This window comes from Stegostoma tigrinum, chromosome 4, assembly GCF_030684315.1.
Source record: "Stegostoma tigrinum isolate sSteTig4 chromosome 4, sSteTig4.hap1, whole genome shotgun sequence".
Classification (NCBI taxonomy): domain Eukaryota; kingdom Metazoa; phylum Chordata; class Chondrichthyes; order Orectolobiformes; family Stegostomatidae; genus Stegostoma; species Stegostoma tigrinum.
In genome coordinates, this window is record NC_081357.1 from 52603639 (window position 1) to 52629615 (window position 25977).

Genomic DNA, 25977 nt, shown 5'->3' on the forward strand with positions numbered 1-25977 from the left:
CAAATGAAATTATTTTGCTCCAATCCTCTGCATAGTCTTGACCATAAGCTCTTAACAGGTCTTTAAAGTTTGATGCCACTGTTTAATGCTTCCTGTCATTCTGGATGGTAAACAATGGATTTGAATTGTTTTATTCCTAAGCAGCCCATAACTTTCTTGGATAATTTTGATGTAAAATTTGATCCTTGATCTGATTGAATCTCTGTGGGTGGTCCATCTTTAGTAAAAGAGATTGAGTAACTCATCTACAATTCTTTTAGCTATGATACTGCATAATGGAATGGCCTCTGAAAATTTAGTCGGCAGATCAATCATGCTCAATAAGTACTAATTCCCACATTTTGTTTTAGGTAGGTGTCGTACGCAACCAATTAAAACTCTTGTAAAGATTCTTCACATGTGGGATTCGGTATTAAGTGTGCTGGTTTTACTGCTGCTCGAGGTTTTCCAATTGCCTGACACGTATGACATGTCTAGAAAGATTCAATCACATCCTTGCACAGTCCAGGCCAATAAAGATGTTTTCGTATTTTCGTTTGAGTTTTCCTTATTCCCAAATGACCTCCTTCTGGTAATTCATGTGCTACCTACAACACCTCCTTTCTATAACCCACTGGTAATTCAGCTTGATGAACTTCTGCCCATTTCTCATCCATTTAAATATGTAATGGTGTCCACATCCTCATCATGGGACACACTCAGATTCCTCTTCTGTTTGCAGGTTGGTGGAAGTGGTCAATACAAACTCCAGTGATGCTGCAAGTTTGTAGTGAGTGGAGAGTTGTATGGGTGGTCTTTAAGTTTGGTGGACCGACCTTTGACCTCAGAAGATTCCAGCAGGGATAAGAATTTCTTACCTTTCCATGAGCTGAAAACTGTGAGTGTGCAAGAAATTTGACATGGCGACCACTGTCATGCTCATTGAAGGATTCAAACACCATAATGGAATATTCTGCCTGTTATCTCCATTGATAATAGTTTACAAAGAAGTCCACACTAGTCTACACTAGTCTACATGGGTCATGATTCAAGGTGACTGGCAAGAGAACCAGAAGTGGCATGAGGAAATTTTTTCTCCTTTACAAATTGTGCAGATTAGGATTGTGTTGCTTAAATGGATGATGGGTACAGAACAGTGTCCTTAAAGCAGGTATGAGGCAAATACATGATGGAACATGGGGAAACAATGTTGTTTCAGCTACAACATTGAAACTGGATTGTTGGAGAATCATTCAGTGATTTAAAACTTGATTTATTAATTGTGAAAACGATTTACAAGAACAACGAGTGGTGTCAACTAAGCCCATCAAGCACTCATACCGTGAATCATACCTTGGATCCAAAGGTTAAATCACGAGGCAAGATTACCTAAGATAAGATTATTCTGCCTGGAATTCTGAATATTAAAAGGAGGTTTGATTAATTGTTTTAAGAAATTAAGGGAAAGAGGCAAGGTAGATAAAGAAAAAATATTTCTTCTGGTTGAGGTGACGAAGACAAGATGGATCCATTTAAAATTTGATCTTCCGAGAGTTAAATTAGGAAATGTTATTCTGCAAACGGAAATGAATGCAAGCTCACATACTTTTTATTAATCCAAGGTGTTAATGTATGCAGGGCAAGTGGGTCCTGGATCAGTGGTGATCTTTATTGAATGGCAGAAAAAGTACCAATTCCTGTTCATAAATTCCTCTGAACCAAAGTAATCAAAACTGTGAACTCAGTTACAAGATATTTCAAAAGAAACTGAGGAAAAAAATGAAACAAAGAACAAAAATTCTTCTAAATTTCACCTACTGGCAATTTAAAGTTGCTGGTGCTAATCATATGATTTCCAAACAAAACTATTAATAGTGCTTGTCCAGGGGTTTAAGAACCGTTTAGCCAAATATGCAATTACAGTTTCAGAAATACAAAGAGAACTGACCTCCTGAATACTACCAGCATTTTCTGTTATTTCAGATCTCTGGCATCTGAAGTGTTTTGCTTTTGTGAACAGACTATATTTTCTTCGATACAAAGTAAAGATATGATTCCAAAGACTAAAGGGGGCTTTACGGATGTACAATAACAAAGTGTGAAGCTGGATGAACACAGCAGGCCAAGCAGCTCAGGAGCACAAAAGCTGACGTTTCGGGCCTAGATCCATTAACTCCTTTATGGATGTACCGTAACAATATTCAGATTTAGATGAAAAATCAGGCCCTAAATACAGTACGGCTCAAACCTTATCATCCTCTGGGAAAAACCCAAACTCCTGAATTGGGGAAGGAGACCTCTGTCATGATTTTTGATTCGTGATTTATGTCACGACACCCTGCACCATGATTTTTTTGAAGAACATACCATGTGATTACGCCTTTTTCCTTGCAACTTCATGTATAGCTTACAAATGCAACTTGCTATGTTTGAAATGCAGAGAGAAATGTGTTTACTTTTGCACCCAAAGGGTGAAAGATGTTGTGGAAAGTCTGTCTGAGGAAGAAAAACCTGATAATAAACTTGAAGTACAGCACCATTACCAGGATACATTGTAAACATCGACACAGCAGAGGATCGATTACCATAACAACCAGAACACATCCAGGCCAGGTACAGGTCAGTTTGAACACCTGCATACCTTGTGTGTGATGGACTCTGAGAGAAAACCAGTCAAGTGTCCATTAATTTTGGGCTGTTATTTGACTGACCATTGCCGCTGAGATATGGCTGTTGGTCAGGTAAGGTCTTTAAAAGTCAGGTAGCATGTGGAAAAGGGAGATATAGCTCCAGTTTACCTGCTCCAAACTCACTGCCACCTCATCTGGTATCGTTCGGGCTGAATAACAATGAGGAGCGACAAAGGCCAGGAGTGCAGTTTTGCCAGCTGCTGTGGTTCATCCTGAAGGTAGGATGGAGAGGACAGGGCAGGTAGGCAGCAGAGTGGAGGTACTGCCCCACAGGAGGAGAGGAAAACTTCAACGGATATTCGCCAGAGACAGCTCTCCAGCTGCTTGCCTTTAGCGTCCCCCTCCTCCTTCCCCTGTCACAACAACCACAGCCCTCAGAGGGCACCCTCTTATTTTGACGGTTTTTAAAAAATGGTCAGACGGAAGGCTCCTCCTCTGCTTCAAGGCACTTTTCTCTCTTACTTACCTTTAGGTACAGACTGCTGCCTCTTACTGGCCTTCTTCCATCGAGACCCTGCCCAAGTTTCTCCATTGAAGTAACCCACCACCTGGCAATTAACTGGCTACTTTATGGAAAAAAGAGATGCAGCCAGCAGCGACCTCCCCCTCCCCCACCCTCAGTGTGAGCTTCTAACCTCCCCCTCCCTTGCCCCCCCCCCCCCCCCCCCCATGTCTGATGTTGAGGCTGTAGTCCTCCATCTTCCAGGGAAAATCCTGCCCTTCATGACTGCTCCAATACTTTCCAACATCATGACAATGCAGCTACAGAGATTGCTTTAGGTGGAGATGATCTGGATGCAAGAGAACACCATAATTCATCACAGTCGTGTCCGTCAACATAGTTACAGTCTTACTGAGAACCTTGAAGTGGTGCTATCAGAATATATCTTTGGTAGTGGGATTATTGGAAGGGGCAAGCTTAGACGCTGATGTTCATGGGGTGAGGTTTGATTTGGAATGGGATCACTACCCAGAGGTCAGCATGACTGATAGAATTAGCTCTCTGTTGGGTGGGGAACATTGAGAGAGCACAGCCCTGGACCAGGCTGAGCTGATGAGAAATTGTGATGGACTGGTGGTAGTGGAGGGCAAAGTAGGTAGATTTGACAGCAGAATGATTTATAGGACCAGGGTGTGCTTAGAGACAGATTGGGGTAACAATGGGCTTGGGGTGACCAAGATTTTGGTGATCTCCGATTATGGGTTTGTGGCGATGGAGCGGCATCCAGTTGTAGGGAGAAATCTGTGATTTCAAGCAGTCCAGTCATGGAAAGAGTGTAGTAATATTTCTTGGGATAGGTGATCCATTCACAAAGGGAGGCTGCAATCACGGAGAGGGAAGCAACTCAGCCTGGGGGATGGGTAAGCAAGGCTTGTTACCTCAGGCCTGCAAGCACTGCTGGAAAAGCTCTTCCTTTCCCATTTCCATTAAAACTAGGAAGGAGGAGGTTCAATGCACATTAGGCTCCCATTTAAGGGTTAAAAATATTTTAATCTCCATTTTGGGAGGTTTACCTCATCTTAGTGCTGAATTATATGGTCACGAATTTTAGGATGTCACAGGTTGTTATATTGTTGTTAAGAACTTTCTAACACATGCATAATTAGCTAATCAGGTGAGGATGGGCAGAATGGCTATCACCACTTTCCATTTGTGAGGATTCTACATAGATCAGGCTGGGTCAGGATGTCAAGCTGGTTTTGGGAAACATGGAGTGCTGTAGGGGAGTAAAAGATGTTGCCAAGTTTGTTTCTTTTTAAATAAAAATACAGGGAAGTATGGTGTCTAAGTGTTTAGCACTGCTGCCTCACGGCACCTGGGATCCTGGTTTGATTCCAGCCTCAGGCGACTGTCTGTGCCAAGTCTTCACATTTGCCCCATGTCTGTATGGGTTTCCGCTGGGTGCTCCAGTTTCCTCCCACAGCCTAAAGATGTGCAAGTTAGGTTGGTTGGCCATGTTAAATTGTCCGAAGTGTTCAAAGATGTGTAGGTTAGGTACATTAACAATGGGAAATACAGGGATAGAGTAAAAGGATGGGTCTGGGTGGGATGCTTTTCAGAGGGTTGATGTGGACTTGTTGGGCCAAATGGCCTGTTTCCACACTGTGAGGATTCTACACTCCCCATTCATCTGGAGCAAGAATTTTGAATTTCACAAGGATGCCGTACTGCCAGTTCTGTTTGTACTTAGCTGTGTGCGATTTGTAAGAATTAAACAAGGCAGATTATGCTGAGTTAAACACAATAAGGGTTAGTTTTATTGCACCAAAACCCAGACTGGTATAAAATATTGAAGCCACTAAAATGTGCAAATATGTACTACTTCCCAGTAATGAACGCAAACACACAATCAAACCTTTAGCCTGCAAAAAACTACAACTGTACAGTGGATTGGAAATTAAATGTGGCCAAGTTAAAGTGCAGATTAAGAAACAAAAAAGTAAATAAAGATTCATTGATTTTATGCAAAGGCTCTCTTTTCTCCAGTTGAAGTAGTTGATTTGAAATTGTTGTTGGTCTGTCCCTTTATTCCTAGAAAAAAGATTGTTGTGAAATTTCAGTAGCTTTCATTAGATGTGTATTTTATAATATTGTAGAGATAACCATCTTGGGTTTATGCATGTGTTAGAATTTCCTCAACAGCAAAATAACACCTTCTGACTTCCTAAAAACTATGGTATGTTTCTTTCTGAGAAAAAACAGTGTTGAAAATCTATTTGGAGTCATGTTGAGGGACAAAATGGACGAGAATGCAGTTGCTTAATCCAGATCCAGTCGTAAAAAACCACGCAGTTAAACTTCACCATGTGATCAGTTGATAAAATTTCAAATTAATTCCACATAATACATCTTCATGACAAGATGTTTAAATTTTTATGTTAGTTCTCATTAGTGTATTACAAATGGTCTGTAACATTTTTTGTAAAGCTTATGGTATATGCCCGCATGCTCCTACAGAGAACAGTCCATGAGGTTAAAATAAAGTCAAGGGTGTGGAGATTTAAATTACATCGTAAAAACGCTTTGAGCTTTTTGCTCCTCTGTCTTTATTGTTTTACAATAAGGTCAAATGCCTGCCATTCAGACAGTGGAGATTAGTGATGAAGCATCCAAAGATTCTTCAGAGGAGAATTATAAAACTGGGTATGGCATCAAGCCATGTAAGGTGATATTAAGTGAGATAACCAAAAGCATAGTCAAAAAGGCAGCTTTTAATGAGTATTTTAAAGGAGGAAAATGAGGTAAATGGGTGGAGACATGTAGAGAAGGAATTGCATAGCTTAGTATCCAGAGAACTGAATGCACAGTCACATGGAACACTTCTGTTTGGGAATATAACAGCCAGAATTAAAGGAGACCAGGTATCTCTGAGGATGTGGTGTAAAAAGAGATTTCAGAGATTGTAGATAAAAAGAGATATCAGTGCCCTAATCACTACTTAACTTTTTGTATGATTTAATACATATATCCCCTCATTTTGACAGCATTTTAAATTATGAAAGAACAAAATGTCAAGAAATGTGAGAGAAATGTATCTTTTTTATTGTAGTATTTCTGATTTATCATGTACAAAGTGGTGTGGTTCACTTTTTTGATGACCAATTGAAATAACTGCACCGTAAAACCCAACAAAATGATGAAAATTTCAACAAACTTATCGACTCACAAAAGAGTTTCAGTAAAAGCTGACACTGACTACAGATATCACAATATAGCTTTATAACAATACAGGAACTATGAAAAGTCACACACTTCAGCAATTTCTAGTTCCTTGCTGGTGCTAATGACCTTAAGCTAATTTCATTCCAGAAATTGAATTTTGTTCTAGTAACAATGACAACTGTTGAGTTTTGTTTTTGCACGAGCATAAATGTTAGGCTGCCAAACATTTCTACACTGGTGCTCTCAATCTACAGTCATGAAAATGTAATGTTCATTGGTTATATTTGCATTTAACTGTATTTCTATTATTTCTTTGAGTAGATCAGCTTGGACTTTTGTACTTCTGTACAACTGTACTTATTTTTATAAAAAATGGATTGCATTAATTGAAAATGTTTTATCTCTGAGCATGTATACAAAGAATGTGCTCTGAGTGACATAGAAGACAGTTTACAAGTCTTGGACAAAATTGACACAAGTATAACAATAAAATTTCATGCTATAATATAAGGTCTTTGAATTAAAAATTCCAACATGGAAACAATGAATATATTAATCTGTCAAATAGCTTTGTTCAGTTTAGTGAGGGCAAGTAACACATCTCGACTTTTATTCTGAATTACACAAACATTAGTATGAATATACAAAATGTTTATTACCAGTCCTGTTTTCACATAAAAAGGTCAGGAACTGAATACTAACATGGCTGTTCACACAATAAATGTGGATATTACAAAACAATTTATAGTCATACACAATATGTCATATATTAAATATATTTTCATGTACACCAAAAACATCAACTCTGTTATAGTATTAAGATAAGGACCTAAGTGGTGTTTAACATTTGGCATGTAACTATACAAGTACAGTCAAACGTACATGTTTGAAATTTAGATTTACACTTTTTCTAAAATGAGCAAATGATCGAGAGTTGTTCTTTACCTGCCAGGGCTTCTGTCAAGTTTTGCTTTGTACAAGTTGCTACAAGCAACCCTTCATGTAAACAAAACCTAATTCCATGTAAAATTTAATCAGAACACCTTTTCAATGGAACTATCTCTGACATGCAAAAATTCCCTCATGTTCTGAAAGCTGGCTTAATAACATGGGCCTCGTCAAAAACAAATGCTGGCAACTAAAAATAGAAGCGCTGACAAATTTTCAATGATTTAGGATGAAATTTGCAGTGTTTTATTCAAAACCAAAACAAGAATTTATTTATATTTTTAAAAATGAGGCGTCATTTCCTGGTATTATTGCCATTTAAAATGTATTTATGAATATTCACCATCCAGTACCGTTTGAAATCAGACTCTTCTGATACCCAATCAAAAGTTTGCATTAAAGGACAACTTTCTGAAATTCTGAACTCCTGCCATATGAACCTTGCTCTGTAAAGACCATCATTGTCCTATGTTCAATCAAGTTAACAGCAGATGGATGAGATTTATATTTACTTAGTATCTTTTATGCAGAAAAGGAAGCAAGGTGAATCCTGGACTGAGGTTAAAATAGAGATGTACAAAGGGTTAGCCAGAATTTGCAAAGATTAGAAGGGGATGGCAGTAAAAGAGGGAGCAGAGAGTGGGTGAGGCCTTTCAATGCAAGATTTGAAGATGAGCATGAGAATTTTAAATTCAATGCTGTGGGTAATAGGGAGCAGGAATGATGGGTGAGCAGGATTTAGCACAAGACTTAATATGGGTTACATGTTAACCACCTCTGCACAGTCAAGCCAATTTTCTGAGTTCTGAATCTGCTACCTGATCAGCATTTGTAGGCCACTGAGCTAGTTAACATGGTCATTATTGAAATTCCTTTTGGTTGAATTTTAGATCTGAGTTGCTGTAGTCCCAGACATACATTAAATCCAGTATGTCAAAGCCTGGTTGTAAACTTGATGTCATTATGTGGCTCTGCTAATAATATGGCAAGTGGATAGAACCTTTGTTTTGCAGATAGCTACAAGCACTGAATAGATCCTAATCATAGAAGCCCTACAGTATGGAAACAGGCCACTCAGCCCAACAAGTCCACACCACCCCTCTGAACAGCACCCACCCAAACCCATACCCCTACCCTTTCCCTGTAACCCTGCATTTCCCATGGCTAATCCACCTAATTTATGTACCCCCTAGACACTACAAGTAATTTAGCATGTCCAATCCAGTTAACCTGCATATCTTTGAACTATGGGAGGAAACCAGACCACCTCACAGGGGCCCATGCAGATACAGGGAGAATGTGCAAAATCCATACAAACGGTCACCTGAGGTGGAATTGAACCCTGTTGCCTGGCACTGTGAGACAGCAATGTAACCACTGAGCCACCCTGCCAGAATGGAGTAAATTTATCTTGTGCACTGTTGTTTACTTATCAGTTTTTGCCACTTACCAAACTGTCATGAAAACAGCAGCCCCCTACTATTTCTGCATGCCTCATGAACAAATTTTAAGTTTATTTGAAAATCAATTTTTTTAGATGACAAAGTGTGAGGCTGGATGAACACAGCAGGCCAAGCAGCATCTCAGGAGCACAAAAGCTGATGTTTCAGGCCTAAACCCTTCATCAGAGAGGGGGATGGGGAGAGGGTTCTGAAATAAATAGGGAGTGAGAGGGAGGCGGACTGAAGATGGATAGAGGAGACGATAGGTGGAGAGAGTATAGGTGGGGAGGTGGGGAGGGGATAGGTCAGTCCGGGGAGGACGGACACATCAAGGAGGCAGGATGAGGTTGGTAGGTGGGAGGAGGGGATAGGTGAGAGAAAGAACAGGTTAGGGAGGCGGGGGTGAGCTGGGCTGGTTTTGTGATGCAGTGGGGGCAGGGGACGAACTGGGCTGGTTCTGGGATGCAGTGGGGGAGGGGGAGATTTTGAAGCTTGTGAAGTCCACATTGATACCATTGGGCTGCATGGTTCCCAAGCGGAATATGAATTGCAGTTCCTGCAACGTTCGGGAGGCATCATTGTGGCATTGCAGGAGGCCCATGATGGACATGTCGTCTAAGGAATGGGAGGGGGAGTTAAAATGGTTCACGACTGGGAGGTGCAGTTGTTTATGGCGAACCGAGTGGAGGTATTCTACAAAGCAGTCCCCAAGCCTCCGCTTGGTTTCCCCAATGTAGAGGAAGCCACGCTTGGTACAGTGGATACAATATACTACATTGGCAGATGTGCAGGTGAACATCTGCTTAATATGGAAAGTCATCTTGGGTCCTGGGATGGGAGTGAGGGTGGAGGTGTGGGGGTAAGTGTAGCACATCCTGCGGTTGCAAGAGAAGGTGCCGGGTGTGGTGGGATTGGAGGGGAGTGTGGAGTGGACAAGGGAGTCACGGAGAGGATGGTCTCTCTGGGAGGCAGACAAGGTTGGGGATGGAAAAATGTCTGGGACGGTGGGGTCGGATTGTTGATGGCGGAAGTGTCGGAGGACGATGCGTTGTATCCGGAGGTTGGTGGGGTGGTGTGTGAGAACGAGAGGGAGCCTCTAGGGGCAGTTATTGAGGGGGAAGGGTGTGAGGGATGTGTTGCGGGAAATGCAGGAGACACGGTCAAGGGCGTTCTCGACCACTGCGGGGGGGGGGGGGGGGGTAGTTGCGGTCCTTGAAGAACGCGGAACTCTGGGATGTGTGGGAGTGGAATGCCTCATCCTGGGAGCAGATGCGGTGGAGGCGAAGGAATTGGAAATAGGAGATGGAATTTTTGCAGGGGGTTGGGTGGGAGGAGGTGTATTCTAGGTAGCTGTGGGAGTTGGTGTGCTTGAAGTGGACATCAGTTTCTAGCTGGTTGCCTGAGATGGAGACTGAGAGGTGTAGGAAGGTGAGGGATGTGTTGGAGATGGCCCAGGTGAACTTGAGGTTTGGGTGGAAGGTGTTGGTGAAGTGGAAGAACTGTTCAAGCTCCTCTTGGGAGCATGAGATGGCGCCAATACAGTCATCAATGTAACGGAGGAAGAGGAGGGGTTTGGGGCCTGTGTAGGTGCGGAAGAGGGACTGTACCACGTAACCTACGAAGAGGCAGGCATAACTTGGTCCCATGCGGGTACCCATGGCCACCCGCTTTGTCTGTAGGAAGTGGGAGGAATCGAAAGAGAAGTTGTTGAGGGTGAGGACGAGTTCGGCTAGGCGGATGAGGGTGTCCGTGGAGGGGGACTGGTCGGGCCTGCGGAACAGGAAGAAGCGGAGGGCCTTAAGGCCATCTGCATGAGGAATGCAGGTGTATAGGGACTGGATGTCCATGGTGAAAATGAGTTGTTAGGGGCCAGGGAGTTGGAAGTTCTGGAGGAGGTGGAGGGCGTGGGTGGTGTCACGGACATAGGTGGGGAGCTTCTGCACCAAGGCGAGAAAATGGAGTCCAGACAGGTGGAGATGAGTTCAGTGAGGCAGGAGCAGGCAGAGACAATAGGTCAGCCAGGGCAGGCGGGTTTGTGGATTTTGGGAAGGAGATAGAAGCGGGCGGTGTGGGGTTGGGGAACAATGAGGTTGGAGGCTGTGGGTGGGAGGTCACCTGATTTTTTTAGAGATTACCTACAGTGTGAAAACAGGCCCTTCAGCCCAACAAGTCCACACTGCCCCTTGAAACATCCCACCCAGACCCATCCCGCTATAACCCACAACACCCCTGAACACTATGGGCAATTTGGCATGGCCGATCCACCTAGCCTGCACATCTTTGTACTGTGGGAGGAGACCAGAGCACCCAGAGGAAACCCACACAGATACAGGGAGAATGTGCAAACTCCACACAGACTGTCACCTGAGGCTGGAATCGAACCCGGATCCCTGGTGCTGTGAGGCTGCAGTGCTAACCACTGAGCCACCGTGCAGCCTAAATTGAATGGAATAAATATGTTGCCCACAATATAATGTGGTGGGTGCATTGGAAACATGTCAGTCGGAGCTCATTTTCCACATTCAGATGAAAATTTATGTGTAACGGTTGGAGATAGAATTCTGGCTAACTTTAGTGATAGAGTGTGATGCTGCAGCAGTGAGACTCAGCTAACATGGAAAATGCTGCCTTTCTATGGCAAGAACATGGCATTTTCCCAGGAAAGGGTCCAAAGGGTAAGTACACTGTGACCCGGTGTCTGATATGGGAATTATCCATTCTGTCAGATGCACTTACTTTCAGAGGAAATGAGGAGGAGAAAGGGGAGGCTCATTGGCCATGAATGTGTTCATCATGAGATAGAGGAAGGTTGGGGAACTTGCTGTGGAGTGAGGGACTGCAGAATAGAGACAGGTGCAGCAGGCAGGCAGCGGAAGACTCTGTCATGCTGATACATCTGCATTGTGATAGCAAATACAATACAGTGGGTCATGTCCAAAAACTTGTACATTTACACTGAGTGAGTAGTTGGAGCCCCAGGCACAGGTAAGGAAAGAGCTAAAATGCAGTTGTTGCATCAAAAAAAAGCGGTGTAGTAGGCCACACAATTCATGGGGCCTTAAAAGTAATTGAATTTCTTCAATTTTGGTTCATTGCAGGTACTATGTGAAGACTTTGAGACCTCCGTAGCCAGCAGCCTATTACTGCATTTAGGTATTCACTGATGCCATGTTTAGACCTGCCTATCATTATGTCACTTTTACATGAGATAATGCAAGTCAACAGAGCCTGAGGATTTGTAGCAAGGCTCATGGGTACAAGGGATAATACATTGCTTTAATTGTAGCTTTATATTAATATTGAATTAAATGTAGCTTCAAAAGCATCGGTTGGACAGCCAGGGACATTCAGAAACAAAAACGGATACTGCTTCACAAATGTTCACATTTGAACAAATACAGGTGAAAACTAATGCAGACATCTGCACATTATCCAGGAATTAGCCATGTTGTAAACATCCCCAGACACTCCCAGGTTGCCAGGATGTATACTGGCCTACAAATTTTGGATGGCTGGCTGATTTAAGTTAAGGGGCAGTAGGCTTAGGTGGGATGTGAGGAAAGACTTCTTCATTCAGAGAATGGTGGGAATCTGGAACTCACGGCCTGTAAGGGTGGTAGAGACAGAAACCCTTGTAACGCTAAAGGAGTATTTAGGTGTGTAATTGCAATGGAAAAGCATACAAGGCTATAGGCCAAGTGTTGGAAAATGGGATAAGATTAATTAAATTGTTTTTTCTGACCAGCGTGGACATAATGGGCTGAAGGTCCTTTTGCTGTGCTGTATATCTCTATGACAATAACTCTGTACTCAGTAATACACAGTACACTTCAAGATAGATGGCTGATAACTCTTGTAAGGATTTCACGGATGGGGTCTGAGTGTAGGTATGATAATCAGCCATACATCAACCAGGTGAGAGAAAGGACTGCAGATGCTGGAAACTAGAGTCAAAAAATGTGGAGCTGGCAAAGGTCAGGACTCAAGAAGGGTTCCAACCCAAAACATTGACTTTCCTGCTCCTCTGATGCTGTCTGACCTGCTGTACTTTTCCAGTTCCACATTTTTTGACTTATACATCAACCAGGCCCAGACTTCTGATGATGAGTCAAGTGAAAGGGGAGATTGAGTCACAAAGGCAGCTATGTAAACCAGTCTGCAGGAGAGGCCAGTGCCTGTGAGATACTGTGAGCCATGAAAGATTCCAATAGGAAGGTATTTCCAGCTCAATCACAGTCCCCAGTTCTTGGCTCCATAAATTTCTAGCCTTGGCTCCATTTGTTCCCGTCTCCTGTTAGCTCTCTGTCATGAATACCAGAGCTTTGTGTAACGTGAACCACCAAATTATATGGAGCAGGGGTACCAAAATAAACACAAACTTCCAAAACAGCAGATGAAGTCTGAGGTAATGGACAAGTGCAGCTGGCAAGTCATTGTAACCATTCAGTGCAGCAAGGGGCCATACAGCCTATTAAATCTGCCTTCACCCTTCAAACAGCATCCCACCCAGACCCATTCCTCCCCTCTCTCCATAACCCCATATCCCTCATGGCTAATCCACCTAGCCTGTACATCCCTGGACACAATGGGGCAAATTAACATGGCTAATCCACCTAACCTGCACACCTTCTGGAGGTAGGAGGAAACTGGAGCGCTCAGACGAAACCCTTGTAGACACAGGGAGAATGTGCAAATTCCACACAGACAGTTACCCAAGGCTAGAATTGAACATGGGTCCCTGGCGCTGGGAGGCAGCAGTACTATCCACAGTTCCACTCCTTGTCATATGCAAAGGAAACTAACTTACATTCGCAACAAATCAAAACAATGTACAAATTTCACAAAGAAGACAGGAAGCCATCTCTGATGACTGCTGAGTTTTCTCAATTCTGTTCTGTGTGCTGCAGCATGGTTCCCTCCCTGACTGCCACTGTATCAGAGACCCTTTGCATGGGTAGACATTGATGAGGATGCTAGTGTGCTGTTATTATTCTCCACAGTGGCAAGAGGTGCATCTGTCTCAATAGCACTTAGAGGTATGTGTGTCAATAGTAGAGATGCTCTGAGAAGCCAACAGAAATGGTATCTGCAGCTACTTATCTGCTACCATAATGTTCTTTTGGCCTACTTTGCTTTTCTAAGAAGTACCAGGACCCAGGGATGATGCCAGTCTCCTCTCCCTTTCTCACCAATGTTCTGAGAACCACAGCTTAGTGACAAGGCGATAGAGTGCAAGTCAGGACATGTACCCTGCATCCCATCAGCGTGTAACTAGGTATGGCCCTCTATTGAAGTTGCAACTCTCTCAAAGCAGGATGCCATGCATTCTGTTGAGCGGGTGATTGTAGTGCCGTGGATGGACACTCCAATGTCTGTCTCAGTACATGCAGACCCTCTTGTGTCTCTGTGACATCTTCACAAACCTTACTCTGAACGGCCAGAGTTTGCCACCTGACAGATGACTTCAGAAACTCATCACCAACCAGGGTTTTAGCATCAAGGGTAACTCCAGGATTCTCCTGAGTGCCAGAAGCCTTCTCCCATATCAGTCTCCACCAGCTATTCCTATAGCTGTGATGTGCTCTCCTCATTGTGTCTGCCAATCATTGCTGCAGCATGCATACCCATTGAAATGCATGCATTGTGCTAGTGTTGGGTCCGGAACAAGGAAGTTGATGCTGCACCCTTAATGTCAGTTTTTCGGGGCTTTTCTCTGTAGCTGCCAATCTTGTGATACAAACAAAAAAAGAAACACTCGGATTTAGCGTCTTCATCCTTTGAGGTGAACTTGCAGGGACATACTTCTTGATTGTAAAAACTGGAACCATTGGGAAATGTTTCAGTCCTCGACACTTCAAAAGGAAGCATACCTTCCACCCTGAATTCTGCAGGTGTCTAAATTCATAAACCATTAATGCTACCTTCTGACCAGTTTCAACACTTTCCAAAGTCCACTGTGCCAGCTCACCCAACATTTGCAAAAGTGGTTGATATGTGGCCTTGAATTCTCACCACTCCCAGGTCATCCTTTAACCTTTTCTCAGCCCTTCATCCCTTTGTTGACAGCAAATGCCAGAACCTCCTCCTTGTTGGCTGTCAGTATGGCCAAGTTTTGGAACAGCATCTCCAGCCCTGTTCCTCATGTTCTAATGTTGTACATTTTCTTCTCCTACAAATAACAAGAAAAATCATAATGATGATGGTGTGCTACAATTAGACATCTATACTTTCAGCCATTGCTTTTTTTTTGTTGTTGGCACACATTTCTCAGTACTTTTTGCAAATTAACAGGTGTGGCAGTCCCTCTGAAATTCATAACTCCTGATGCCATTCCAAGTGGCACATCTGCATTATGCTGCCTTACATATTTGGACAAACACAAGAAAATACCAGAACTGACACATTAAACAGGCTCATTGTGTGTCCACCACAGTGTCAAAATCCTACAACACCATCCTTAATGGCATTATGGGTCTACCTCAACCCATAAATAAGTTTTAGGAGTGCAAGAGGGTGGGTTAGCAACCACTTTCTCAAGGGCAACTATGAATGGCAATAAATGCTGGCTCAGCCAGAGATGCCCACGTCCCAGGAATACATTAAAAAAATCTCCACAGCAATTACACACTTACCCTTGCAGATCTCAAATGTCATCAAGCCTTTTGTGTCTCTGCAACTGGGTTTGCAGAGTGACCCCAAAGGCGTCTGTTAAGACTACTTTTGTTTGGCTGGGAGGTCACCTTTTCCATCAATGGGCAACTGGCTATCACTGACAACCTGGATTCAGAGAGGAATCTCAGAACTTGGGGTCATTCTTGGTCTGGGGCGTCCCCATTTTTCTTGGCTCCATTCTCTTAACCATCTGTGGAGTGATAAAGAGAGTGAAAGAGCTGATTTTGAATATTTCCTGAAACATTTGGTATTCATTGGATGTATTCAATAGTTCCTTTCTCTCGGCAAAGTTACTGAATGCTTCCAAACTAGCAGAATGGTCAATCAAATTTAAAACCAAGCTTTTACCTACGACAATAAAATGTTTGCCTCCAAATAATGCTTTCTGTTGCATCTGTCAGAGCCTCATGTTGTTAAATGAGTGGCTGGGAGTCCCTTCTAGTTTGTGGCCTGCCGTCCTTGTCCCTGAACATTCCACCATCCGGTTGCCAATTGGACACACTGTCCACACTTTCTATAGGAAGTTGGTAGGTGTTGTGCCAGGCAGCCCTTATCTGGCTGTATTGTGCATTAACAAATGACTTTCAAAGATGGAATTGGGAATTGGTGATCTATGCACATTCGGGTTGGACTCCCATTCTTGTCCAAGGACGTAAAATTCAACCCTTTGGATCAATTGATTATTGAAGCTGGTATGGATTTAAAGTGCAAGAGCACTCTGTGAATCACTAGCCCTCATTTAGATTTGTGGAGATGTACAGCATTGAAACAGACCCTTCGGTCCGAGTCATCTATGCCGACCAGATATCCTAAGTAAGTCTAGTCCCATTTGCCAGCATTTGGCCCATGTCCCTCTGAACCTTTCCTATTAATACACCCATCCATATGCCTTTTAAATGTTTAATTGTACCAGCCTCCCCCTCTTCCACTGGCAGCTCATTCCATACATGCCATACACTATGCGTGAAATGTTGCCCCTTACGTCACTTTTAAACCACTTTGACTAGCATATTAATTTTAAAGTATTGCTGCTTTTTCAATGATACTAGGACAGATGTGGAAGATGATCCAATGGACAGCCTTTTGCATTTTAGGTTTGACTTGAATATCAAGTCAAATAGGAATCTCAAACCCTCACTAATAATGAGAACAGTTACCTAGCAGTACTGTTGCCTGACTGACCAATATTGACCAGAAGGAAAGCTTGTCATCTAATTAAAAATTGGTAGTCCACTCTAGAAACTGGAGCATCAATTGGAGTCCCTCCAACACGGAGCTGCTCGTTGACTCACTGATGTAGGTAATGGTGTGTCTCCATTGTGAAGCCTCTACTTAAGAACTTCAAAAAACAGGAAATTAACATTTGGCCCACAACTATTGGGACCACATTTGTGAAGGGCGTCCCTGAAATATTTCTATCTGCATTTTTGATCCCATATCAGTGCAAACATTTCTATAAATAAAGACAACGTACAGACCAGGAAAAGGAGGGGAGTTCAGAATGGATCCTTTGTGGCTTCTTGAGTAACAATGCAATACTAGGTAACAAAAATCATATTGCTTGCAATCCATCTTCATTGCAAATCCAAAGTAAAGGTAGTTTACAATAGGACATCCATTTGTTTACATCAAAAAGTTGCTTTTTGCTACCTTATATAAATGTGAGCAATGTATACCCCATTCAGATATTACAATTATGCATTATAAAAAGAAAGCTACTGTTACATTCTAAATTTAATGATAAAATAATAAATTGTATTGCTAATAAATAATTGATGTCAGTATTTTCAATGCAGTCAGCACGTGTTCAGAACGAAGCCGAACCATTGAGTGAGACTGCAACAAAAGGTCTAAGCCTTGACTATGGGAGATAGAAATATGCAACAATACAGACATATAGCACAGAGGGCCACCGTTCATTACATTAAGCCTAATTTTAATTGTCAGGCAAAATAACTGGCAATGTGCTGCGTGATGCATTGTGAGTGGCAGTAGACGGTTTGGATGGTCAATCTTATGAGAATGCAGTTTTACCGAAGAAGATAGGTAATTACTGCCCTCTGACTGAATTTGGATTTTGGAAGGCTGACATTGAGGACCTGGTGCTTTAGTACCCAGTACATAGCAGGTGTTCTGGGCTATGTCCTTGTTGGGGAGCAGGGAGGAAGTCTGGACAGATTTGCCCCAGGAGTTCCTTGTGGAGCCAGAAGTGTGTTTCTACTTCTGTTAACCCATACAGTAAACTTAAAAAAAAAGATTTGTTATTGACTCTGCTGGCCCTGGAAGTGATTGCCAACAGATTTTGCCAGACACTGCAGTGGTCTCAGCTTGCACAGGCCACAAGTTAAAATGATAGTTCGCAAAAATCATCAAAACCTGATCTGTATGTTTAGGGATCAGGTGTCCTCATATGATTAAACTTCAAACTGCAATCAGCAAATTAGGGTTGATAATAAGTAATAAGTTTCTCACCCCTTTCTAATGATACCCCTTCTGCTGGCAAGTGTTAACTTTGTGACCATTGCATCTGCTGGTTATTCATCAGGCAGACAGAATTTAAAGTGCCTGGAATAAATGGTAAGAAAAGTGTTCATTTCAGCCAGTAGTTAAGACTTACTCCCAGTCAAATCAGATTGCCGTTAGACTCTATAGAGCAAGTCCCCACGCTAGCTCATTCAATTTGTATAAACAAATAATTATAACAGCAAGGTAAGATAAATTCAATACTAGACAAAGCAAAGCTGCTTTACTTAAAACAGATGGATATTTACAGGCTATAAATCATTTAAAATTCTTTAACCTGTAATGAAAGTTGAATGATATTTTTCAGTTAAAGTGTCAGATGCGTTGATCCGGATAGTTTGTCCATATTTTCAATACAGATTGTTTTTTTTCTAATGTTTTATCACAAGTGCCATTGCGAAGGGAAAGGCAATGTCAAGTTTCTTTAAAACCAAATCAACTTGAAAAGCAATTTTATATTCCAATGGAAGTGAATTTCAGTGAGAATTAGATGTGGAGAAATCCACTGCTGAGGTGTGAAAGGCTTGAAGACTAGATAAGATGAAAGATGATTTTTTTTGGCAGAACAAAACCATTAATCGAAAATTTTCTTTGGAGAAAGAAGTCTATTGAATTACATGTTGCTGATGATTCATGATAGTAACCAGAGGCATGTTTGCAAATTCAATCCCAAAACCATTTCTCCAAACTAGAACGTGATCGATACTCTTGATGGCGTTTTATATTCTCACACACATTACATGCATGTTCATCCCAAAAATGAGCTATCCGCACTGTGTAATACTTTCTCCACTTGAAGTAGTTCATGTACAAGTCCTCGTTATCATTCAGCTTGTGCAGGTAAGCTGCAAGTTCTTGAGCTGATTTGAAATCATTTACATGAATGAAGGAATCAGCTGGAATGTAATTTTCATAGTTTTTCCTCGATGGCCCCAGGACCACGGGCACAGTGCCTGCAAGCAAAGCGTTGTAGAGCTTTTCAGTTATGTAATCCTCATGTACTGAGTTCTCAAAGGAAAGGTAGAACTTACAACTAGATATTGTAGGGATCAATTTATCATTGCTCAGGCGGTCCCCAAAGGCTTGCCCATAAGTGTTGATTTCAATATATTTGTAGAGTTCATTGTAATATTTCACTCTGGCATGGTTAGAGTTCCAGTTGCTTACAACCCAACACACGAGATAGCTTTTACTGGGCAATTCAAAGTCTAATGGGACTTTGTTCATTGTCAGAGACCCATAAGGCACCTGGATATCTGAATCCCGTCGATATGTCAAGGTCAGGTTGAAGAGTTGGTCGAGTCCCATTCTTTTAGGAGCATGGCTAGGTGACTCCAGATTCATCCAAACCCATTTCTGAAAAGTTGGCCGAGGTTGTGTGGGCAAGTTGGACAAGTCCCCATTTATGTCTCTGTGATGGAAAAGGACAGCGTGTGACTTGTTAAAGAGGCTCCTATTCACAGTCAAGTGACAGTCATGGATGTTAAACTCAGATTTACAAGAATCAAGCTCAAATGTCTGACCAAAAGGCCAAAGCCAAATGAGCACAATAGTTTTATTCTCTTCAGCATCCGTCACAAAAGTATTCTTCAAGCCTGGTGCTGATGTGGCAGATTCCAGTGGAGCATAAATCCAGGTGCTGGATGGTTTTACATACAGCAACACAGCTAAAAAACAGCCCAAAATGATGATGGACAATAAGAGGAAACGGAAAATCCCTTTATTGGATACTGATGTCATAATGTCTCCTGCAGGGTTAAAAATAATGACTGTTAGTATCTGGGAGTGCAGCACATCTTCCAATTAAACTGCATCTGGATTTGAACACAATTTCCCAGATGTGAAGAGGAATACTTACACTGGAAATATAAGAGATAAGGTAAAGAAAGTGGAAGTGGAACAATATGAAAGTAGGAACTAAACTTAGCGAAAATTGAATGAACCAATAGCACAAAGCAAACAGTGCAAGGCCATTCCTGTGCAGGGACAACAAAGAATACGATAAATATTGCTAAACTTAAAATATACTAAAAAAATGGAAGGAAAGAAAGGCTTATATTTACATTACACCTTACCAAAGTTGTAGGTCTGAACTTAATGAAGGGGACTTGCTAGCTGGCTAGGCAGTAGTGGGCCTTCCCAGGGTCAAGCAGCATTAATCTGCTATCTCCACCCCCACCCCTCCCGTACCTGTCCCAAGACGTTTGACCAACCATAAGTCAGAGGCTATGCCTGCTTGACACTGACACTAGAGTCAGCAACTGCTGCCGGCAATTTACCCACTTGGGATCCAGGGTCACTGAGGGACCCAGTCCATTGGTGACTGATGACAGGTGGAGAATCACAGATAGAGATTGTGAGGGAGCAAGGTCAGCAGAAAGGGCAGGAAGCTAGCTGTCGAAGGTTTCCCCACATGTTTTGGTGCTTCAATCAGGCCTGAGTGCCTGATAATGACGGAGTCCTCTCTCCGCTTCAGAAGCCTGACAACAAATTGAAGAGGATCTGGTTCTCTGGCTTCTCATGCTCACTCCCAACCTACCAGGGGTGGTTCTTAATGGCAGCAGGATGAGGTCCCGAAAGGGGCATAAATTTCTTACTTAAGGGCCTCAATTTGCAGTAAATCACCAGCAGGAATGCAGCAGGGTATGTTCTGCCTGACAATTTTATGGCTCCACCACAATAATTGCTTCAGCAAAGATACCCTCTGGATCCCAGGACAAAGATAATAGATGTTAGGGGGTGTTTCTTCTTAGGTTGTCTCACGGTAAGAAGGATTGGCTGTTGTTGGAAGTCAAGGCATGATAGTGGGCACTGCCTCCTAACATTCAATCTCTTGATCAGGCATTGATCACAAGAGACCCACATCACTGAGGTGGCAGGCTGGCTGCACATTAACGGCGAGCAGGAATGCCAAATGGTCGCATGCCCATCTATGGTCTACTTAATTCTAGTGGTGATTAGTCAAGGCCTTTCACTGGGGGGAGGGGGGAGGTAAGGGGTTTGGGTACACTAGCTCCTGCCTAAGCTTCATTGATTATTTTCCTTTCCTGCCTCCAAATCTGCCACCTCCAGGAGCAGGGGCTTCTGACTATGATGTCAGTACATTTAAGTTCAGAAAGAGTTCATTACGCCTACCTAGTTCAAGTTGACTCGCTGAGCAACTATTTGGGCAGGCTCATTCTTAGGTTTTATCCTTCATAGCCCTTTTAATTAAACAAACAACTGTCCGTCCAATTCCATTCAGAAATTATTCATTATTTCTGCATTTACCACCATATATGCAGTGTGTTTATAGTTCTTTTTACCACCCGTCAGTAAAACAAAATAGAATAGAAAATCCTTTGTCGTCACGTGCACTCCATTGTAAAAGTACAGTGAAAAGCATTTGCAATGCCTGCTTCTGACGGTGCCATCTTAGGTACAAGTACCTCAGTTCAAATCTTGGATAGAAAAGAGGAATAAAAAGTAGTTGCATTTTTTAATAGAGTTTAAATAAATAAGTTAGAAATGCAATGTCATTGAAGGATTGACATGTTCACATTTCTCCTGCTTCTTTTTGCCAAAGCCGTAATATCTGTGTTCCCTCATCCTTGTGCCATTAGCTAAAAGGAACACAAACTATCTTATCTGAACCTCTCATCGCCATCTGTGCCCAATTTGAGGATGTCATTCACTCAGGGTCAGAGGTTTTTGCTACGAGTCTTTTATGTGCCTAAATGTGCAGTTCTTTGGTATGTGGGACAGGACATCCCATGATGTAATGGGACCAAGAGCACAGGATTTGCTTCCATTTCATTTTTTTTTCTCCACCATCACTCTGCCTCACCATTAAGACTTTCAGACCAAAGCATGGTACAACCTAATGGACAGGTAAGCACTGGTGTGATTGATTGGTAGCAAGCCTCTCCCATTCTTTAATGTGAACACTGTCACATTTCAATGGGAGCTCCAGAGTGCCTTAGAGTTATTTGTTTCTTGTCTTCCCCAAGAGTCTGAGAGTTGAGAAAACTGGACGCAGTGAGCAGGGACATTTTTACCCATTTAGACACAGTGTGTTGTCAGTAATAGTTGGTTTACAGGAGTTTCATCTGCATACTGTAGAATTGGCTTCAAGAAGCACACCAGTGTACATTCAATTGTCCTCCACAATCTGGAGAATATGGCCGAAGGACTGTTGGTGGAGTTTCTCTCGTGTTCCTCCTTTGTCTGTCTAACTGTTGCCTCTCTCTGGGCTGTATCCCCAACTGCACTTTACCTCCACACCTCTGCCCATGCTGCCTTCTGCATATAAGCCAACATTTTCCTAGCTTCCAACAGTTCTGAGGAAGGGTCACTCAACCCAAAATGTTAACTCTGATCTCTCTCCACAGATGCTGTCAGGCCTGCTGAGCATTTCTAGTAACTTCAAATTTTGGTTCTCCACTGCTCTTACTGTGTTGCTGATAAACCAGAAATCACTGCAGTACAGAAGCAAGTGATGCAACTTTTCTGTACACGTTTATTGACTTGCTGGCTTAATTTGTATTTTATAAGATAATGGTTCTGAAATGCTTAATGTTGGAAACAGTGTTAAGTTGTATCCAATCTGAAAATGCCAAAAGGACTCAGCTGCAAAAAGGCAGAACATTTTGTCAAGTGAAAACATACATGGCATGTCTTTCAATGATCTTAGCAGCAGCTGTAATTGCTTGTTATGCTGTAAACTACATTTTGTTTAAGCAAAGGTCCTCTTCTCATAAAGTCTCCCTGGTGGTTTCCTTTGCCACCACAAACCAAATGGTAACCACTCCAAACACAAGCTGGCAGTAAATGCAATTGCTGTTCATACAGCATGGGAATAATTGTGGGCATTGCTGCGGAATACCACCAGGTCATAGCGTTAAGAATTCTAGTAGAGAATTCCACATTTATCCAATTACACTGCACCTACTATACTGACTCACTCAACTTGTCCAAATCACTCTGCAACATCTCTGCATCCTCCTCACATCTCATCTTCCCATCTAGCCTTGTGTCATCTGCAAATTTAGAGATATTACATGTAGTTTTCTCACCTAAATCATTCATATATATTGTGAATAGCTGAGGTCCAAGCACTGATTCATTCAGTACTCCAATTATCACTACCACTTGGTGAAATGCCTGTTTATTCCTACTCTTTATTTCCTGTCTACCAGCCAGTTCTCTATTCCTGCCAATACACTACTCCCAATCCCATGAGATTTAATTTCACATGTTAGTGTCCTACGTGAGACGTAACAAACTATACAACAGCTTATCAAGACATAAAGGTCATAACAGTTCAGCATCCAGGGAATTTCTGGAAAAGTTCGTCAATGATCTTCACAAATTAGTGGAAAAAAGTGACTATAGAGCTTTGAGACTGGAATTATAAGAGCTGGAAGTATTGTTGGAACTAATCATGGATCTTTGTCAGATCTATTACAATCTAAAAAGATTTGACTTTGGAGAAACCTATTCAGATTGTGCTGGAAGTAGAAAGCAGTAAGAATCACAAAGAAATCACGAGGAGATTGAGCAAATTATGACAGGAGAGCAACAGAAGTCATTCAGCTTATAAGGTAGAAGAACTAACGTAAAGATACTTGTGAGAAGTCAGCACAAAAGGGAAACTAAGAGTGGAATCTCAATAGGCTTGAGTGATAATGGGAACTGCAGATGCTGGAGAATCCAAGATAATGAAATGTGAGGCTGGATGAACACAGCAGGCCCAGCAGCATCTCAGGAGCACAAAAGCTGACGTTTCGGGCCTAGACCGAAACATCAGCTTTTGTGCTCCTGAGATGCTGCTGGGCCTGCTGTGTTCATCCAGCCTCACATTTCATTATCTCAGGCTTGAGTGATATGGATTATGGTGAGGTTTGTGGCAGAATTGCACAACAGGTCCTGCAAGATATTGTCTCGACAGCAAGGAACAACTTGTATCTTTCATTTGTTTATCAAGTGGTGAAGCATGTTTCTCACTCAGCTGCAGCAAGATGCTAAGTTAGTAGAGATATAGCTTGTTAAATGCCTTATTAATGTGCCAACTCACCTCATTAATATTCTGCCTTCTCTCTTAGCAAACGAGATGTCACAAATTCTTGCTACAGAAGTCAGCACAGGTACCTGGCAGCTTCAGCTTGCCACTGGTTGTGAGAGGCCCACATGTTTTTCACAGGCAACATCTCAGGGCACGAATCAATCACATCAGCTGCATACATACCTCAAACACAAACATTACAATTGTGCATTTGTCAATCCCTCACAAACATCATGACATCTGTCTGATTCACTTCCAGAGCAATAAGGAGGTAAAGACTTGCACAGCAGAATGCACTAGCAACTGGAGTTGAAAGGATTATAGAAGTAGTGCTACAATTACACAAGGTCTCAGTGAGAACACACCTGGAGTATTATATCTGGTTTTGGTCTCCTTACTTGAGGAAGGATGTGGTTACACTGGAGGCAGTTCAAAGGACGTTCACCAGGTTGATTCCAAGGATGAAAGGGCAGCGGTATGAGGATCAGTTGAATAGCTTGGGCTTGTACTCACTGGAGTTCAGAAGAACTGGGGAATGTGGAGTTTGGGGGGAGTCGGGATTTGGCTGAGGTATGTAAAATGTTAAAGGGAATTGACACAGTGGATGTTAAACACTTGTTCCCCCATATGGGACAGTTTCAAACAAGAGGTCATAGATATAGAACATAGAACATGGAAAAGTACAGCACAGTACAGGCCCTTTGGCCCACGATGTTGTGCCATGGAATATTACTAATCCAAAAATAAAATAACCTAACCCACATTCCCCTCAATTCACTGCTGTCCATGTACATGTTCAGCAGTCGCTTAAATGTCACTAATGACTCCGCTTCCACGACTACCACTGGCAAACTATTCCATGCACTCACAACTCTCTGGGTGAAGAACCTCCCTCTGACGTCTCCTCTATACCTTCCTCCTAACACCTTAAAACTATGACTCTTTGTGGCAGTCAATCCTGCCCTGGGGAAAAGTCTCTGGCTATCAACTCTATCCATGCCTCTCATTACCTTGTACACCTCGATCAGGTCACCTCTCTTCCTCCTTCTCTCCAGAGAGAAAAGTCCGAGCTCAGTCAACCTCTCCTCGTAAGACAAGCCCTCCAGTCCAGGCAGCATCCTGGTAAACCTCCTTTGCACCCTCTCCAAAGCCTCCACATCTTTCCTATAATAGGGCGACCAGAACTGGACACAATATTCCAAGTGTGGTCTCACCAGGGTTTTGTAGAGCTGCAGCATAACCTCGCGGCTCTTAAACTCGATCCCCCTGTTAATGAAAGCCAAAGCACCATATGCTTTCTTAGCAACCTTATCCACCTGGGTGGCAACTTTGAGGGAGCTATGCACTTGAACACCAAGCTCCCACTGTTCCTCCATACTGCCGAGAATCCTGCCTTTAATCCCATATTCAGCATTTAAGTTCGACCTTCCAAAATGCATCACTTCGCATTTATCCAGTTTGAACTCCATCTGCCATTTCTCAGCCCAGCTCTGCATACTGTCAATGTCTCGCTGAAGCCTGCAATAGCCCCCGATACTATCAACGGCACCTCCAACCTTTGTGTCATCAGCAAACATACTAACCCACCCCTCAACCTCCTCATCCAAGTCATTTAAAAAAACTACAAAGAGCAGAGGCCCAAGAACAGAGCCCTGCGGGACACCACTCAGCACTGACCTCCAGGCAGAATACTTACCATCTACAGCCACTCTCTGCCTCCTGTCAGCCAACCAATTCTGAATCCAGACAGCCAAATCACCCTGTATCCCATACCTCCTGACTTTATGAATGAGCCTGCCATGGGGAACCTTATCAAATGTCTTGCTGAAGTCTATGTACACCACATCCATTCCTCGACCCTCGTCAACCTGTCTCGTGACTTCCTCAAAGAACTCAATAAGATTTGCAAGACATGACCTGCCCCTCACAAATCCATGCTGACTCCCTTTAATCACGCTATGCTTTTCCAAACAGTCATAAATCCTATCCCTCAGACTTCTTTCCAAAACCTTGCTG

General features: G+C 42.6%; 2 protein-coding genes across 7 annotated transcripts in view; both read right to left on the reverse strand.

Moving 5' to 3' along the window:
* Positions 1-25977, reverse strand: part of LOC125452503 (4-galactosyl-N-acetylglucosaminide 3-alpha-L-fucosyltransferase 9-like) — a 152944-nt gene that overhangs the window by 14936 nt on the left and 112031 nt on the right. The window contains exons 3-5 of one of the 5 annotated variants that reach the window (XR_009445681.1): positions 17868-17960; positions 15356-15585; positions 6193-14892 (exon numbers count right to left, since the gene is read on the reverse strand). The exons of 3 other annotated variants lie outside the window; for them this stretch is intronic. The gene's annotated coding sequence lies outside the window, so the exon portion shown is untranslated. Of the gene's footprint in view, positions 1-6192; positions 14893-15355; positions 15586-17867; positions 17961-25977 lie in introns of those variants that run through there. One more of the 5 variants, XR_007247560.2, reaches the window with a different exon arrangement.
* LOC132205974 (4-galactosyl-N-acetylglucosaminide 3-alpha-L-fucosyltransferase 9-like) overlaps positions 6193-25977 on the reverse strand; it is a 131773-nt gene continuing 111988 nt past the window's right edge. For both annotated transcript variants that reach the window (XM_048531019.2, XM_048531018.2), the window contains 3 exons: positions 18196-19666; positions 15356-15585; positions 6193-14892 (listed from right to left, as the gene is read on the reverse strand). In XM_048531019.2, coding sequence (XP_048386976.1) covers positions 18582-19658 — 1077 coding nt within the window. In that variant the 5' untranslated portion in view covers positions 19659-19666 and the 3' untranslated portion in view covers positions 6193-14892; positions 15356-15585; positions 18196-18581. The remainder of the gene's footprint in view (positions 14893-15355; positions 15586-18195; positions 19667-25977) is intronic.